Source organism: Entelurus aequoreus, linkage group LG09 (genome assembly GCF_033978785.1).
Source record: "Entelurus aequoreus isolate RoL-2023_Sb linkage group LG09, RoL_Eaeq_v1.1, whole genome shotgun sequence".
NCBI lineage: Eukaryota > Metazoa > Chordata > Actinopteri > Syngnathiformes > Syngnathidae > Entelurus > Entelurus aequoreus.
Genome location: NC_084739.1, coordinates 29,211,859 through 29,230,495, shown reverse-complemented (window position 1 = coordinate 29,230,495; position 18,637 = coordinate 29,211,859). Strand labels below are relative to the sequence as shown.

Sequence of the window (18,637 nt, the reverse complement as noted above, 5' to 3'; positions counted from 1 at the left end):
TCAAAGCTTGGGAAAAAAGTAACGCCTTAAAGTGCGGTAATTCCTAAATGGTAAATACCATATTTTTGACAAGTTTTTTAAATTAAAGTTATAACTCAACCCTTCAATAACATGCTGATTTGGTTATTTCAAATACATTGTGCTTGTGTACCAAGGTGTATACTGTAAAGGCAAACTTGTGAAAAAATGTCACTAGCTGGGAATACCACAACAACATTGATAGCAAAACATATAATAATGTTGTTTACAGTACCATTCAACTGTACGGACATGCTTACTTACTGCTATAAATGAGTGTATTTCTATATTCTACTTAATTGACATGCACCTGAGGTTTACCAATGTTTCTTAATGAACAAAAGAAAAGCTGAGGAATCCGAGCTATGTTGTGGTTGTGGCTTTAAAAAACTTTGCAAACAATGTGAGTAAACAGGAATTAAAACATTGTCATTATAACAATGTCAAAGAGAAAAGATGATCGTGTGAATGCAGGAAATTGAACATTCACAGACGTTTGTAGTTGCTTGTGGATCACTGGGTGCAGTCATTTTGCATCTTATGTAATAATAAAGGGTGATCTAAAATTAAAAAAAACTACTACTCACATGCAGGTGACATGCACATTCAACCATGTCATACAGAAGGAAGGATAGTTTAAACGTATAACAGACACTTTCCCCAAAAAATATACAGTACTGTCCTACACCTGCACAAACATGTATGACTGTATATGTATTGGTACCTGATGATCGTCTGGCTCCAGGGAACCACTCAGGACGAGGGAAGGACGGAGTGCCCCAGTCCCTCCTAGGAAAAACTGCGCAGGGGAAGATTAGAAAGCATGAGGGAGAGCATACTTGTGACCTCAACTGGAACTGCAGCGTCATTAGTGGGGTATGCACAAGATGTTCAGCCTTGAGTCAAGGCAGCAAACACACTGTAGTAACTGAGATCAGCAGCTGAGCCACTAGAGTTGTTTGCACTGTACTAGACAGAAGAAGGCCAAAGTATCTGTTATCTATACTGCAACCATCATTTTCTCATTTGCATGCTGTCTTAAATTACCATCTGTTTGGTTCTTGTTGCTCTTTTGCTATTGCTACATGTTTTGCTTTCAGATTTGAACAAGTTGGGCCTCATGCTACAGGCGAGCGAGTCAAGGCACCTGTGCGTCCCATGGTCAGTCTTTTGAACAGCTCTTTGAAAAGGAACAGTTCATCAACATCCGACTCCCTTAAAAGAGCTTAATCACCTGTCTACCTCATGCCATGCAGAAATAATGCAATCAAACAAAAAATCATTCATTTTGGTACAGTAAACAAGTTTTTGTAAGGACTCTGTCTATTGGCTATTTGTTATGCTTTAGGTCAGTAGCAAAAATTTGCTCGTTGGAGAAGCGAACGTCACACAAAACATTTGGTCTAGCAATAGCTTGAAGCTCGAGATTGACACAACTTTGTTTTCAAACCGCTGGAAGGAAGAACGTGAGTGTGAACGACAGTGCTCAAAAGAAAAAGTGGATGATTTTCATTGAATTAAAGAAAGAAATCATCAACAACATGACCGAGCATAGCGAGGGAGTTCGGGCGTATCACTGCTGGTCTGCACAATAGCCAAGCAGAATGAGTTGATACTAGAAATGTGACGTTTGTGAACGAGTCAAGTCTTTTGAACAGCTCTTATAACCCTTGTGCACTGCTAGAGCCCAAAATGGGCATTACACGTGTTCCTTGTGTGATATGATTCCTTATGTGGATATGAATGTTTTTTCCATAAAAAACAAACTAATCTCATTGCTGCCGATTGGAAAACAAGAAAATGTTTTTTTGGGTGTAATTGCACCCTTTGACCACCAGATGGCACCAGAAAACCATGAGCATAATTCTCAGAGCTTTGACGAGCGTAAATTAGTTAAACTGTATATATATATATATATATATATATATATATATATATATATATATATATATATATATATATATATATATATATATATATATATATACCTGTATATATATATATATATATATATATATATATATATATATATATATATATATATTATTATATATATATATATATATATATATATATATATATATATACATATATATATATATATATATATATATATATATATATGTATATATATATATATATATATATATATATATATATATATATATATATATATATATATATATATATATATATATGTATATATATATATGTAAATGTGACTATATATATTTATAAGACTTGTGTCAACTCAATAAACTCAATCGAGTCCTGCCTGCTGTAGCTCAGTAGGCACTGTAAAGATAATGTAAGACAATCAGTGTTGTCATGAATTATTAACCTATTGAAGGCTGTGATTTCCCAACCTCAAATATTCCACTCTGCAACTTATTTTATTGTTTTAGAATGATTGCATATTTTGCTTTTTCCATTATGAAAAACCGTTCTGACAAAAAGGCCATAAAACATTTTAAAACAAACATGAAAATTATTAAAACCTTTTTTATCAATAAATACAGCCAAAATTGTTAAAAGATTTCAAGTGTTTAAAGTAAAATACATTTGTATTTGTTGCTGGCTTAGGCCAATTTCATGAGTGGATCCCTTTTGGATCCGAAGAGTAAGTGTTTATAGTCAATCTTAAAGGGGAACTGCACTTATTTTCTATCGTTCACAATCATTATGAAAGACATGACAACAGATGGATTTTTTTTAATGCATTCTAAATATTAAATACATTCGATCAGAAGGCCGCTTATGATCGAGTCTAAGGAAGCCGTTCAGTTCTGCCTACAGAGCCCCTAAAAAACCTCCAAACACCTCCATTAGGGTTTTATATACATGATGTAAGTATATATGTAATGTAGTAACAGGCCCATATATAATAAAAACATTTCATATCTACATATTTTGATAATTTTAAGCGTATGCGGCGCATAAATTAAAAAAACGTCACATTTGCTTTTTTTTTCTTCATCACTGATTATTTCTCACTGCAGACTTTATGAGAGACATAACAAAACATAATAAAACTTCACTTACTGTATAAAGTCTGCTGTCATTAGGATGCCGACTGCTAGGATGTATATATATTCCCATTTAGATGAAGAATGTCTCATAATCCTCACAAAGAAAGGGGGTGGTGGGGCGGGGTGGGAGACAAGCGCTTTTCGTGTTGTCCTCCGCAGTTCCATGTCAAAGTATCCCAGCTTGTCGGATTATATTCTCAGCCATCTATTTTTTAAGTGAGAGGCATGATTTACGAACTAGAATAAATTTACAGGGAGCAAGGAAATGAGGAAGCACCAGACCACTCGATGATGTAAACATAGGCACACACGGAAGTAATCATGTCGCCGCTATAAATAGTTTGTCTGCGTTAGCGCTTATAATAACAATATCACTAATACTTGGTTAATATTCAAGTCACAAAATGTAAATGGAGTATTGTTAGCGCTTTTTGAATTGTTATTTGTCTAATTGTATGGGCGGAATAGCTCCCATTGGCTCCGCTGTAAGCGAACATGTATTTACGTTTATTTAATATTTAGAATGCATTAAAAAAAATCTATTGATCGTCATGTCTTTCATATTGATTGTGAACGATAGGAAAAATTCCAAAAAAAGTGCAGTTCCCCTTTAAGGTTGCACTTAATTGAACGACAAGAATTTGCAGTCGCAAGCCATTCATTTGCAAGTCATTTTTACATGCAAATTCATATACACACAATCTAACTGGACAAGAGCCACAATGACAACAAAGAAAGAAAGAAAAAACACAAAATGAGACAAATTCAAAGGAAACGTAGAAACATGTGAACGCATTTTACAGTTAAGCTTTACCGTAAGGTTAGTGCAATTTTGTTTCCAGATGTGTACTGTCCTAATTTTTATTTATATTTTCTTATGCATGTTTTATTCATTTATTTGTAGGCTATATTTTTTCTGTATCGTTAAGTTGAGTGGAACATTTTACCATAAAATGGTTTTGCACTGAAGTTATCTGCAGCCTGTTTAGTTATTATTGTGCCTAAACCGTTCATTATAGTGATCTCACTCTCAAAGCATTGAGATGAGGTAAGATATCTTAGGGAATGTGTACAATGAAAACAAAAGCCAAATAAAATCAATATAATAATTTAATTGACTAACCCTTGTCTATACTATTGGTGGATCAGCCTGAATACCTCTCATGTTTTACGATATAGCCTTCTTCCACACATTCAACCATTTTCTATACATATTGTCCTCATTACGTCAAAGGCTGGAGCCTATCCTGATTGGTGCTCACCAGTCAATCACAGGAAATATATAGACAAACTACCAACCCCACTCACATTCACATCAGGCTATGAACAGTTTAGTTTGTGGAATATGGGAAGAAGAACCCAGAGAGAACCCACTCAAGCATAGAGAGAACATGCAAAACTCCACTTAGGGTTCTTATTTTTTGACACGCTCACATGGTATTTCTAGATAGCATCTTATAACGTAAAAGAAACAGTGTGGTTGGTAGATCTCCCGCATGGTTACAGTCAGTGATCGGACACTGGAAGTGCAGAACATCCAGTTTGTCCAAACTGACTTAACACACTTCAGTGCACCCACAATGCAGTGGATGCACAGCTTACACAAGCGTACAGCCTCGGCTCAGGATTCCCATCCTGTGGCAACGAGCGGGCGAGCTCTGTGTTGACTGGGACGCCACCCGCCCATTGGAGCGTGGGACTATTATTGTAAAGTGTATGACGGTGCAGACAGTAAGACGCAAAGATTAACCTAATCTGATGTTGGTCAAAGGCTCACTAGTGTACAGCAGAGTGTTCCTTTGTGGTGAAAATGATGCATTTAAAGGACGGAGAAGAGGTATTTTTAATAGAACCACGTCAGGTCAGGAAGTCAGACACTCGTATTGTGATCCCTGTTGAATTTTGTTGTATGTAATTGCCTGCATTAATACATAATTCCCTGTCTTTAAATGGTCCATTTAAGATGAGTACTAAGACCCTAAGGCCCCTTCTACACTAAGGTTGTCCGAGCTATATCCCACCTAACCTTATCCATGTCCACACACACACAAAGCCACCGTTTAAGAACCCCTCCCCCCTCCGTCCGCTGGCGCAACGCGACCTAGTACGCATGCGCGACCTGGAAGTGAATTGTTACCCTGTGTTTCAATGTAGACTATTGCCACATTTCTATTAACAGTGAACCTTGCTTGCCTCACAATCAGCAGCTGTTAGACTATTGTAGTGAATCACACCTGAGCCATCATACATGAATCATATCTTTAATGGACGTGTCAAAGTAAACAATGTGATAAATAACATTTTACAACAATCAATCTAGGGATCTAGATATCTGGTCAGGACACTGTGCTTGTAGGCTGAAATTGGCGGTCGTACTTGGCAGCCGCAACGACTTCATGGCTTCACAATAGTTATGTAGTACAAAACTAGACGTTGAGTAATCACTCGACATACATCGCGGACAATAACTGATAGTCTGCTCTGCCAGTCCAAATGCATTCGCTGTTTTCCCAAGTACTCCCTCGTCCATGGGAGCACGCATTCTTGTTTGACAAATGGACGAATCACAGCTGACCTGGACATTCGAAAGTTCTCTTGCCGATCCTGTGGCACAACACACTCGTTGAAAAAAAAATCCCACCAGGCTGCTGTTCTTCCAGGCCTTATCCAAAACCGTCACTCAACCGTCACTATGTTGCCGTCTGAGAACTGTCGTATTCGATATAGCTGCAATCGCGTGTTTCCTTCTCTTAAGATATTCATGTGTGATTTCCACAAGCGTCTGTTATGAAGCTGGTTGTGGCACGTTCTTTCTGATGTCACTTCCTGTGTGGGGTGCGGTCTTTCTGCCGTCACTTCCTCTCCTAACTCAGTTTGTAAACAATCGATGAGTCCATACAAAGCTAAGAGCTGGAGATTCAAGAATTAGATGGCGGACTTACCCGTGTAAACAATTATCCAAGGAGGGGAACCTTAATCGATGGTTTAGTGTGGCTGAAACGGGGCTTAGGCTAAATAATTATTCGTTTAAGAGTTATCCGGCTTAATGTAGACAGGGCGTAAGTCAAAAAAAGCTTCCTTAATTCTAAAATGTTATGAAAGAGCCTCCCCACATGTGTCTATGGTAGGTGTGCCCCCTGGGGGTGGTCACAATAGAGTTGTTGTCCTCCATAACAATTGGTCGTTCACACTGTACAACAATGTCCTGACATCTCTTCCCCAAAGATGGTCTCATTCCACGGTAAGTGTGGCCACTGACAAGTTGTTTGTAGGCCAAATACCTATTGTTATGCAGGATGGTCAGTGGACAAAAACAGCACACAACTTGTTTGCAGCAATGCTCGGTGTCCACCACTAAATAGAGGCGTTACAGTTGCCGTGGTGATGAGAGATATGCAATTCAACATGCCAATAAATTTAAAAGTGTATGACCTTATGGTCAGGTTTTTACTTTAACAGTTCAGTGGTAAACAGGTAACGCCATTATTAAAATAAACACTCATGGATATGATTTTATATGTACTGGTAGTAATGGTTTAGGTCAGGGGTCACCAACGCGGTGCCCGCGGGCACCAGATCACCCGTAAGGACCCGATGATTCGCCCGCGGTCCTGTTCTAAGAAAAAAAGAAAAAAAAATGTAAAAAAAATTTTAAAAAAATAAAAAATAAAAAAAAATTAAATCTACATAGAAAAAACACAAGATACACTTTCAATCAGTGCATCAACCCAAACAACCTCCCCCATGCACACTCATCCACACCCACTCACACAAAAGGGGTTATTTCTTTGTGCTACCAATATTCTGGTTCCCACAACATAGACAACACATCTGCAAGGGACACAGTCCCTGAAGCACACATGATTGTATAGGCTGCTGGTCCATTAACATTTTCATTAATTACTATTTTTTATGTAATTATTTTTATATTGTTTTACTTTCTTTTTTATCCAAGAAAATGTTTTTTATTTATTTATCTTATTTTATTTTATTTTTAAAAAAAGGGCCTTATCTTTAACAGACCAGGTTGTCAATGAAATTAGATTTGTTTAAAGGGTATTTTAAACCAGGCCCAGTCCAGATAATGTCCAGCAACACACACCTTCATTCATGTACACAGAAAAAAATTAGTGAACACAACAGATTGCATATAATTTATAAACAAAATTACATTTTCAAAATAAGCATTTATGTACAGTCCACATTATGTCCAGGTCACTCAAATTAGGGAACACAACAACAGATATCATATAATCTATAAACATAATTATACTTTCAAAATAAGCCTTTGAGGACTTCTCATCTTTTTTTTAATGTTTTTTGGCATCATTATCGTTTTCAACCATGTAACTTTCTAAAGTTAGAAAATACTGAATAAATGTTTTAAAGAAAGTAATACTAAGTGAATATCTGTTTTTGGCCTTAAAAATAAACATTTTACCGAGTACTATAATTAAATTGACTAAATCATGATTGTCAATGAACTCTCCTAAAATAACAGAAACCACATTAAGCTTCATAAACAAACCAATCCTTAAACACATTTTTTCAACTTCCACCCACCCAAAACAAAGACACAATATGACAATACCAAAACAAATGCAGGGTGGATTCAGGCTCCTGACAACAAAATCGGCAATCATCTGACTCTCTCATATTCCATAATTTTAACATTTTCCCTGTGGGTAAGAAGTTATAAATAATTTTAATTTGAAAATAATGATTTTGCACATCGATAGTGGTTTTAAGGATTAGTTTGAATATGGCATCCCATGGCAACGGGCAGTCAAAAAAGTCCTCCCATTTTCCATTTGTGTTGTATGAGGCAGCCTTCAAAGATTTCTTTATTAAATAAAAATTATATATTTTTCTATTTATTTTAGTTCCTTTTTGCCAACTAGAATTTCTTGTTAGAGGTTTACAAACTAATAATTTAGTAGTTCCATAATTAATTATTTGTTTCCATCTTTTCCCAATTACTCCAGTTAGTTGATAAAATTAAAAGCTTGAGCAAGCATCACCATACATAGCTCTAAATTCATCATACTTCATAATTTTACCATTCTCATTGATAATATCATTGACAAAAATGATTCCTCTTTCAAACATATTTTTCCAAAAGAAAGGCTTTCCATCTATTACAATATTAGAGTTCATCCATATTAACTGCTGCAAAATATCGTCTCTTTTTTCTGGCACATAAAATTGAAAACACCACTATGAGTGGATTGTTTCCTTTATGTTTCCCAGCAGACTCTCTGGGAGGGGATCACTTGTAAAAAAGGATACCATTTCTTTTGATACAGTACATGTTTTTTGTCCAACAGGACATTTGTGTAACACTCAATGTTTAAATACATCTTTGGAACAATTGATGCTTTTAAAGACAGACACATAGCTTCAAGGTTGAGAAGTTTCAGGCCCCCATATTCATACTCTTTGTACAAAACCTTTTTTTAAAATCTTTTCTGGTTTGCCGTTCCAGACAAAATCGAAGACCCTCCGCTCATAAATCTTAAAAAAGTTTTGTGATGGAGCTGGTAATAACAAAAACAAATAAATAAATTGAGGAATAATTAACGAGTTGCCAATAGACATTTTACCATACAAGGTTAGGGATTTCCCTTTCCATAATTGCATAATTTTGTCCAGCTTTCTTAGTCGATTATCATAATTTACTGAGCCTAGATCTTCCAGATTTTCTGGGACAACAACACCAAGTATGTTAACTGGTCCATCTGTCCACAAAACAGGCACTTTGCATTCCATTCGAAAGGACGTTCCCTTTAGATTTCCGATCCTTAACATTTTACATTTATCATAATTAAGCTTAAGGCCAGATTGCTGTGAAAATATGTCCAAAAGATTAAGAAGGTTCCGCAAACAATGAGGAAAAATCTTATCTTTGTGAATCAGCCTTTTCTGACATGAACTTCATCAAGAACAAACACCAAACACGCCTCACTGATGCACATCTGCAAGACTCACTCAGAGTTGCAGTGTCAAGTTACACACCAGAGTACAACACACTAGTTAACAGCATGCAATGCCAGGCTTCCCACTAACTGACAAAGAAACAGATAACAGATTTGGTGTCCAGTTCAAAGTGTGACATGATTTAAAAATTTGAGAGTTTACTTTTGTATTTTACATGAGTTGTTATTTGTACAAAAATAGTGCACAGTAATTCATGATTTGTTAAAAAATGTTAGTGGCTAGCTAGTTAAAATGGGATATTGTGATTTCACAAGACTGTCTTAGAAGTGATCATTTGAAAATGTTCAATTTGAAAAATGTGCACTTAGAGAAAATATAAAAATAAAGTGTTGCATATTGATATTTATCTGTTTCTATATATATTTATTGTGAGAAATCATTAAGATGATCAGTGTTTCCACAAAGATAAATATCATTAATTATTAATAATAACAGAGTTAAAGGTAAATTGAGCAAATTGGCTACTTCTGGCAATTTATTTAAGTGTGTATCTAACTGGTAGCCCTTCGCATTAATCAGTACCCAAGAAGTAGCCCTTGGTTTCAAAAAGGTTGGTGACCCCTGGTTTAGGTAATAGCTACAGTAGATAAATAACTAGCTAAATGCAGTTTTACATATTCTATCTGCGGATGACAATTGTTGTTTCAATTTACTGTGTCGTTTAGGTTTTGGATCATCATATTGAACTGAACACAAGGTGGATCGTCTTGTACTCGATGTCTCGAGACTTACAAATGCAAAGAAACCAGGTGGTGCCAATCTACTCCGCCCAGAGCAAATCAAATATTTTCTTCCTGTCACTCACCTCATCAGTGACCTGATGATACATTAACAAAGATGAGATTGTATTATTCCAACATGATTTTGTCACACAAAAATACCTTTCCAAAAAGAGGGGCTGAAAAACATTGGTGTCTTGTATTCAGGGTCGTTTTACATCCCCATGCTAATTTAGGGCCCTAAGTAAAATTACATTTTTATAAAAATCACAGACATTTATTAATGTGAAATTATTTTTTATCCTTTTTAAATCAAGCTTGAATTTAATTTGCATGTATGTACTTCAATAAAATTAATTCGGGGGAAATACATTTTTCAATAATATTTTTTTAGTTCAACATTTTAATTTTAACATCATTAAAACATACATTTATGAACCTTCCTAACTCATTTTAACTGGAAAGGTAACATTTAAAAAGGACCGATACAAACACATATACCTGTTTTGGGCAGTTAAGTAAGCCAAGGTATTGGTGATGAAAGACTAACTAGTAAATCAACGAGGAAAACTATCCGAGAGTATGGTCCTCTCTCCGGGGGTGGGGGGGGCCTTGAGATTGACACTGATCCCTCATGGCCAGCTTTAGGGAGCTGAGCCCCACCTCTGATCTTTCACCTCAACCTTCAAGAATGTCCCTCAGGGGCATCAATAAAATAAGAGGTCATCCAACACAAGTTGCCTATTTCAGTAGCTGTAGGTAGTGCTTAATGACATCCATGTTCCTAAAACAACTTGACATGTTAGTCAGATGAACTTACTTTGGCATTTTTTTTGCCATCATAGAAATGGACCTGTGTAATAATAGGGTTCGCTGGTTGCATTCCACACAAGCAATAACAGATGCACTTCGCTTCTTGAGCCAATAAGCAGCAGAGGACACCACACTATGCAAAACTGCCTCTCTCTTACTGAGCATTTACAAGGACCGGGAAGAAGAAGGAGCCAGACCAGATGGGTTGCACTGGAATATACTATTACTGTACTGAGAGAGCACCTTTCTCATCACTGTCTTATCTTCCCTATATGGCACAAGATGAAGCAGGACATATTATCTTACCATCACTCATCGCATTGGCAACGTACTGGGAGCTCATTTTTTGTGTTGAGTATTGTACTTTAAGGGAGAAGTTTCTACCTCTGAACCGCAGCATCCCAACATTAGAACCTCTCAACCAAGCCCTTTAATACACTGCTAGCTCAATTTGCAACAGGATCCATCATTTCTTCTACATCCCAAGCAGGGTTTTCTTTAACCACTTATCAAAAATGTGCTTTACTTAGGCTATTCAGGGCAGCAGCGAGTGGGAGCCTCTCCCAGTTGACTTTGGACAAGACATAGGGTACACCCTGGACTGATCAAAACTCAATCACAGGGTACATACAAACCTTACAAGCATCCAGACTCCCTTTCAGACTGTCACTGAGTGGTGACTGAACCCACTACAACTGAAGTCAGGCGAGTCATCCTCGAGTTCAGGGATATTAAACTAAAATTCAAATAGGTCCAGGTACAAAACATTTCCTCACGCTAAAGTTCAGACAACATAAAGTCATCTATCAAATTGAAAGGTCTTGATCGGAGGTAGGGATGGGGGTTATGGCCTAAAATGTGACAATCTGTCACTTCACTTCTGTTTGTGTTTCCTTGTTTGGTGTTTGTTTCCTGTCGGCGCACTTGGTTTTGTTCCATTTCCTGCATGTCTCCCTAAACGCTGATTTCCCTCACCTGTCCCTGATTGGCAGCCCGGCACACCTGGTTGCAGTTGCCAATCAGGCTGCTATTAGGTGCTCGAGGATTGATTATGTCGAGGACCTTTGCATGCATGACTGCATCTCCTTATTTTGTGTTTATTAAGAGTCTTACCTACACATCGATCTCCTGTTTCCTGTATCTTGGGGTCACAACTACTGCAGCCATGCGAGTTCCCGACATAAAATCTATATTGCGATAATGATATAGACCACGATATTTCAAAACGGGTTACAAAGCCTCCTAATTTAGCTGATGACAAATTCTGTAATATACTGCGTCATTTCCAGTTAAATAATTTTTTCAAAACAATTATTAATCTTAGTGACGGGAAACGAAAACCTGTTCTTGTTCAGAACCGGTTCCCAGTGCATCAATTCCTTGGAACCGCTTGCTATTTTTTTAAACGATTCCTATTGGAGGGAATGACGTCATTACGTAACGTGCAACGTCAGACAGCAACATGGCGTCCATCTCACGTAAAAACTCCAAAGTTTGGCTACATTTTACATGAAAAGATTGCAACAGCGCTACTTGTAATAACTGCAAGGTTGCTATTCCACCAAAAGGAGGCCATACGAGCAATATGCTGAAACATTTGAACACATAGCATGCAATAACTATAAATGAAAGTCGTGTTTTTGAACCGGGCCGATCTCATCCCAGCAGCAGTCATGTGGTGTTAATACAACCGGCACTAACTGACACCGCCTACAATGTTAGCACTATTGCTTGGTACAATTAAATAAACACTTTCTCATTTTGATGAGCATGACGGAAGACAGATTCTGACTGGCTTCGAAGCAGGCAGCTCCAGTTCACGTCTACCTATAGCTTCTCCTTCCACTGCAGCAGGGAAAAGTACACTAAGGCCAGGACTAGGGTTGCAAAGGGGTGGAAAGTTTCCGGTAAATATCCGGAAACTTTACAGAAATTTACCATGGGAAGTTAAGCTCGGGAAGTTTGGAAATTTTGACCATTTTTTGATTATTCTAAGTTGGACACCGTCCATCTTATTCTGTAGAATAAGATGAGAAGCTTGTAAAACACTAATACAATGCCACACACAGATATAAATAGTCAGCTAAACAATTGGAGTAGTCTTTAAAAATATTTCACTGATGGACAAATGAATAGAAATAGGCTTGATGAATAAATGAACACTCAATCAGCATGCTAAATCAAACTATAATCTACATTCTTGTATGACAACAGAATGGCTAGCAAAACAGAAGGCAGAGGAAACTACACGGTTTGATTTAGTATTTGCTACTTGAACTTTACAGATCACAAAAAAGGTAAATTCGGATCCCTAACGTTGTTAGCATAAATTAATGGGATTTAACATAGATAAAATTAGCATCATGGCTAACTGAGAAATATTTTCGGTTCATTATGAGACTGTGGTGGTACATAAACCTAGTTAGCTGGAGATATTGGCCCCAAAATCCTTTAACAAGTACAGGAACAGCTAGCTAGATTGAGTGGAAGTCTGCTGGAGTAGTCTACAGTCATACAGTAACAAGCAATTACATCTATATTAAACTTAAATACCATAGATCAAATATATTTACCCCAGTAATATCATCAAAACTTACCTGACTGGATGAAGTCCTTGGGCTCAAATACTAGTGTGGCCTCAATAGCCCTGCTGTAGTGTGTAGCTGCTGGGAATTATCTGTGCATGTGATGGAAGAATGCACTGTGCATGTGATGGAAGAATGCACTGCACATGTGATGGAGGAATGCACAGTGAAATTCAACTGAAATTGCGTTAAATCAGGTTGTTTTAGCTAATAATCATGCTGCAAGATCTAGCATGTTGCATTCAATGTTTATTCACCTTAATTTCCCATTAATTTCCCATTAATTCCCGTTAAATCCCATTAATTTCCCATTAATTCCCGTTAATTCCCATATATTCCCGTTAATTCTCATGGAAAGTTTCCAACTTTGAATATTTCCGGAATTTTGCAACCCTAGCCAGGACGGATGAATGTCACAGAGCAGTGACTAAGTTTGTGTTCGGATGCTTGCGCCCATTTGCCGAAGTGCTCCTGACATTTCGGTAGGTGTATGTTCAGTTGTAGTCAAAGAAAAGTTGCATGATTTCCTTCAACCAGATTTTTCAGTCATTTCCATTATGCAGGTGGAACTCATAAAATTTGAATATCGTACAAAAGTCCATTCATGTCAGGAATTCATTGCAATGTGGAGCTATTATGCGATATTAACTCAATACATGCAAAGTGAGATATGTCAAAACTTTATTTCTTATCATTTTGATCACCATGGCTTACTGTTTTTGAAAACCCTTTTTAAGATTTTCAATACATGGTTTTTATACACTTTAAACCATAATCATCAAAATGATATCAAATGAAGTCTTGAAATATCTTGAGTTACATGTAAGAGCCTATGTTATAATATTAGTTTCACCTTGTAAATCTAAACCAGGGGTGTCAAACTCATTTTAGCTCAGGGGCTGGCATGGTAAAATCCTGGCATGATAACTTAAAAATAAAAACAACTCCAGGTTGTTTTCTTTGTTTTACTTTGTCCAAAAATAGAACAAGCACATTCTGAAAATGTACAAATCACAAATAATCTTCTGGATAAAACACTTCAAGTGTGTTAAAAATTCTGAGGAAATTGGTGCAGTTTCAAAAACACCATGAGCTAAGAATTCGTCTCAGTGTATCTACAAAGGCAGTATTAAACTTTAAGTCACAGTCTATCTGGGATTGAACAAAAAACACAACATGTAAACTCTTCGAGGTATCAAATACCTCCTTTGTCATGTCCACGTATCAATACAGTGCTAACTCAATAAACCGTAAGAAAATGAGGTAAAAACTATTCAAAAGGGTTACGTTTTCTCATTATGGGGGGGGTAAGGGTGCCAAATAACGATGTGTTCGAACCAGAAGACAAAAAACGGCAGGTTTTAAGTTTCATTTGGGTCGAGGGAGAGGAGCCGCAGCCATGTTTTACTTTGTACAACTTACTTGCTAGTCCTAACAGAATTGCTATTGTGATATCAAGTGGACATATTTAAAACAGCAGTTTCTTTCTTTCAAAAAAAATGCAGCTCATTTTAATACTTGGCAAACTCATCCAGATAAAACCTGTTCGCGGGCCTGATCCCGTAAGTTTGACACCCCTGATCTAAACAAACCTTATAGACAGAAGTTGCACAAAAGCCAATAAAGCAACAGATCTACACATCATAGAGCCTTGTCTTAGTTCTGTTCAAGGTTTCTTCCTTATAAAAGGGAGTTTTCCCTTACCTCTCTCACCAAAGTTTTGGGGTGTTCTTTAAGGTAAGAGAAGTGTGGTTCTCCATGTGTACGTACGTGGTACGTACCTTGAGATACCTACTGCTGCGGATTGCGAGGCGTTATATAAGTCAAATGAGACGACTTATTCCTGTTTTTGATCTCCACCTACTGTAATAGTTTGTCTACTTGTGCTCTGGAGTCACTTACCAGGATTGGACTGGCTCACGATTGGAGTTCGCTCCTGTTGTGTCGCCTGACCTCTGTTAAAAGCTGTTTGCAGCAAACAGGAAACAGATAGAAAAAGAATAAGAGAATAAAGAGGCATCACAGGATGAAGGCTACATTCACAATTTCAGCCCATCTGTTGGTTGCCTTTGTTTCCTTGAAGTCAGATTTTAGACAAAGATCATGCAGGGGTATTGACACGCCAACCGGCTCTTTTTTTTTATCTTGGAAAGTCAAACGCTGACGACAGAAAATGGGGGCTATTGGAAAAGGAATGTGAGCATGATTGGGTGGATTAGAGGCAGCCTTGGGGGGAAGACAGCAGGGGTTTATGGGTGTGAACACCAGGGTCACCCTTACAGGATCTTCTTCCAGCACCACTGCCCTTCACCTACATTCCATGTTGGTCCCATCATGTCTACTTGCACACGTGTGTGTGTGTGTGTGTGTGTGTGTGTGTGTGTGTGTGTGTGTGTGTGTGTGTGTGTGTGTGTGTGTGTGTGTGTGTGTGTGTGTGTGTGTGTGTGTGTGTGTGTGTGTGTGTGTACAGTGAGGCTGACCTGGTCCGACTGGAGAGGCTGACTGTCTCCTCATTGCTGGCCCGGCCTCAGCTCTGCGCAGACCTGGTGGCAGGAGCAGTACACAAACATCATGAGTTCAAATGAAATCCCTCTGTCTAAGAGAAAGAAAAAATAACATGTCATTTTAACTTTCGGGGCTAATCAGAAGAATGGTGTACGTTTTATTTCTATTTGTAATGGAATGATACTAACTAGAACAGAGGTGTCCAAACATTTTCCAGCGGGGGCCACATAGAGAAACATTTAAGGATGCGAGGGACACTTTTATAAATTTTGTATATGAAAAATACTCAAACCAAAACAATGTAGGTGAACATATGTTAACATTTGAAAAAAACTTCTACGTATTAGCTTTGTGTTATAGATAACAAAGCAATAACATAATTCCTGATTATTTTAATAATAATTGTATTTGTTTTTATGTTAACTGTGCACGAAAGTAAGCTTGTATTTACTAATATTGCTATTATACCGTCAACTGAAATGCTTTTGAGAGCTTTAGTACACTCAAAAACATATCATGTCTCACAAGAAATTTGTACACTTTTTCATCATGACAGGACACACGGAAATCCTCAAAGGCCTTATACAGTAAGACGGTCAGGTTGTCGGCCATTTTGGTTTTCAGGTCCCATTTTTGGGAGATTTGGTCCCGTTTAATTTTTCATCGTTTTTTGTTCTAATTTTGGACCTGTTTAGTTTGTCTATAGAATGTATCGCGGGACAATAAAAACCGAGCTCTGGGCCGCAAATGGCCCCCGGGCCGCACTTCGGACACCACTGAACTAGAATATTCCATTTTGTGAGAAAATGCGTGTGAATGCTGAAATGTGCAAGCCAAATTGAAATGCTAACATTAACATGCTAACAGTTGGAATGCATCAAGTACCAAGTTATATGACTGAAGCGAACGCATGCAAAATTGTCCAAAAAAAGAGTTAGCATGCTAATGTTAGCAATGTTAGCACAAGTTACATGTCTCTGAGGTGTATAGCTGCAAAATTGGTTCGCCTTTGTTTCCATTCATCCGGAAGTTTCAAGTGGAGTGCCTGCTGAGGTCGTATTTTCTACTTGGAAAGTCAGAGAGTCCTCATCACCACTGAGACCCTGTCTACATTAAGCCGGATAACTCATTAAACGAATAATTATTTAGCCTAAGCCCCGTTTCGGCCACACTAAATCATCTTTTGAGGTAATATTTTACACGGGTAAGTGCGCCGTCTCTCCTTGAATCTCCGGCTCTTAGCTTTGTATGAACTCATTGATCGTTTACAAACTGAGTTCGGAGAGAAAGTGACGGCAGAAAGACCGCGCCCCACACAGGAAGTGACGTCAGAAAGAGCACGACACAGCCAGCTTCATGATAAAGCGGTTTCGTAACTCGAAGCTAACTACTGGAAATATGGAGGCGAGTCATCCAGACATGCCCGTGTTTCTTCTTCCGTATGTACAGACGCTTGTGAAAATCACACATGAATACCTTAAGAAAAAACGATTGCAGCTATTTCGGATACAACACTTCTCAGACGGCAAGAGAACTTTCCAATGTCCAGGTCAGCTGTGATTCTACTTAACGAAAAACTTCGTCCATTTGTCGAAGGAAAGACAACGAGAATGTGGGATGTGATAAAAAAAAGGTAGCGTGTGCTTTGTACTACCTGGCCGTCGAGGTAAGACTATGGAAAACGGAAAATATTTTTGGACTGGCAAAGCAGCTGTATCAGTTATTCTCCGCCATGTATGTCGCAGACTCAACGCATAGGTCCAGAGTATATAAAGTCACCAAAAACGAATGGACAATGAAGGTGAAGGCAAAAGAGTGAGGAGTGTCCTGACCAGATATCTAGATCCGTAGATTGATTGTTGTAAAATGTTCTTTATCACCTTGTTTACTTTCAGTGTAGAAGGGGCCTGAGTTGGCTTAAAAGATTGCTGCTCGGAGTGTATACAATAATGGAAGCTTCTGTAATATCCATTGTTAGCTCTTCTGACTATTTTTGTCGCACTAAATCAGCCACATAGATGTATTGTTGGACATGGTAATGTTAACGTTGTGTAAATTAAATGTTTTCATGTGTTCTATATGTTGGACATTGCTACCAATAGTGCCTGTTGCCTCTTCAACCACCATGTTTTAAGGATGCAGTACGAGTGCTAAGTGATAAGGAAAGCGCAAGAATATCTTAATTTTTGACTTTGTTACTAAGACGCTTATAACTGCGCTGTGACGTCATTCCAACTTCCGAGGTAAATGGAACACAGCATATGACTCTGGTGTCACATGTAAATTGGCTAAAAAAGTTAGCATGCTAATTCATATTGGCATTCAAACAATTATGATAAATAGATGAGTCGCCTGACCTGAATTTTTGGTGTAGAATAATGCTGAAAAGCATTCACACAATTATGAACCAAGCTGAAAACAGTCATTGAGTGGTATTAAGGCAAACACAACACTTGCAGCAGCTGTGTTGAAAGCAGCGGCATAAGCTTATGCATCGTTTGTTAGTATGAAAAGGGGAAAAAGACACAATAGCATCATTGATGTTATTAAAAAGTGTTTTTTACCTGCACTGGCACGCTGCGGGAATCTATTCGGATAGGCACTTCCTCGGAATACTTTAAAGAAACATCATGACATGAGTCAAAGAGTTGCCACATGTGGCGTAAAGTGACTTTCAAGAGCTGCAGAGTTAGTGGTGTACCTTGGCTGGGGCTCTTGCCTTGAGCACTCTGCGATTGTCCTACACAAGTGTTGAAATGACATAAATATATTTAGGCAAAAATACAGGAAACTGAATCAGCATCCACCACAAACTCACTTTTTAAAAATCAGTTTAAATCAGCTCACTGTGCCACACACTTCGATACAATAAATATTTCTTTTCATTACACAAACCTCTTTTATGAGAAGTACTCAAAGCATTTGATCTTTATCTTTTGTCAATATAACAGAAAAGCGTTCATTTTGACAA

General features: G+C 37.7%; 1 protein-coding gene across 7 annotated transcripts in view; it reads right to left on the bottom strand.

The window, feature by feature from the left end:
- Window positions 1-18,637, bottom strand: part of vit (vitrin) — a 102,361-nt gene that overhangs the window by 30,903 nt on the left and 52,821 nt on the right. For 5 of the 7 annotated variants that reach the window (XM_062058502.1, XM_062058505.1, XM_062058503.1 and 2 more), the window contains 5 exons: window positions 18,368-18,406; window positions 18,231-18,281; window positions 15,642-15,704; window positions 15,064-15,126; window positions 743-817 (listed from right to left, as the gene is read on the bottom strand). In XM_062058502.1, coding sequence (XP_061914486.1) covers window positions 743-817; window positions 15,064-15,126; window positions 15,642-15,704; window positions 18,231-18,281; window positions 18,368-18,406 — 291 coding nt within the window. The remainder of the gene's footprint in view (window positions 1-742; window positions 818-15,063; window positions 15,127-15,641; window positions 15,705-18,230; window positions 18,282-18,367; window positions 18,407-18,637) is intronic. The other 2 variants (XM_062058508.1, XM_062058507.1) reach the window with 2 other exon arrangements.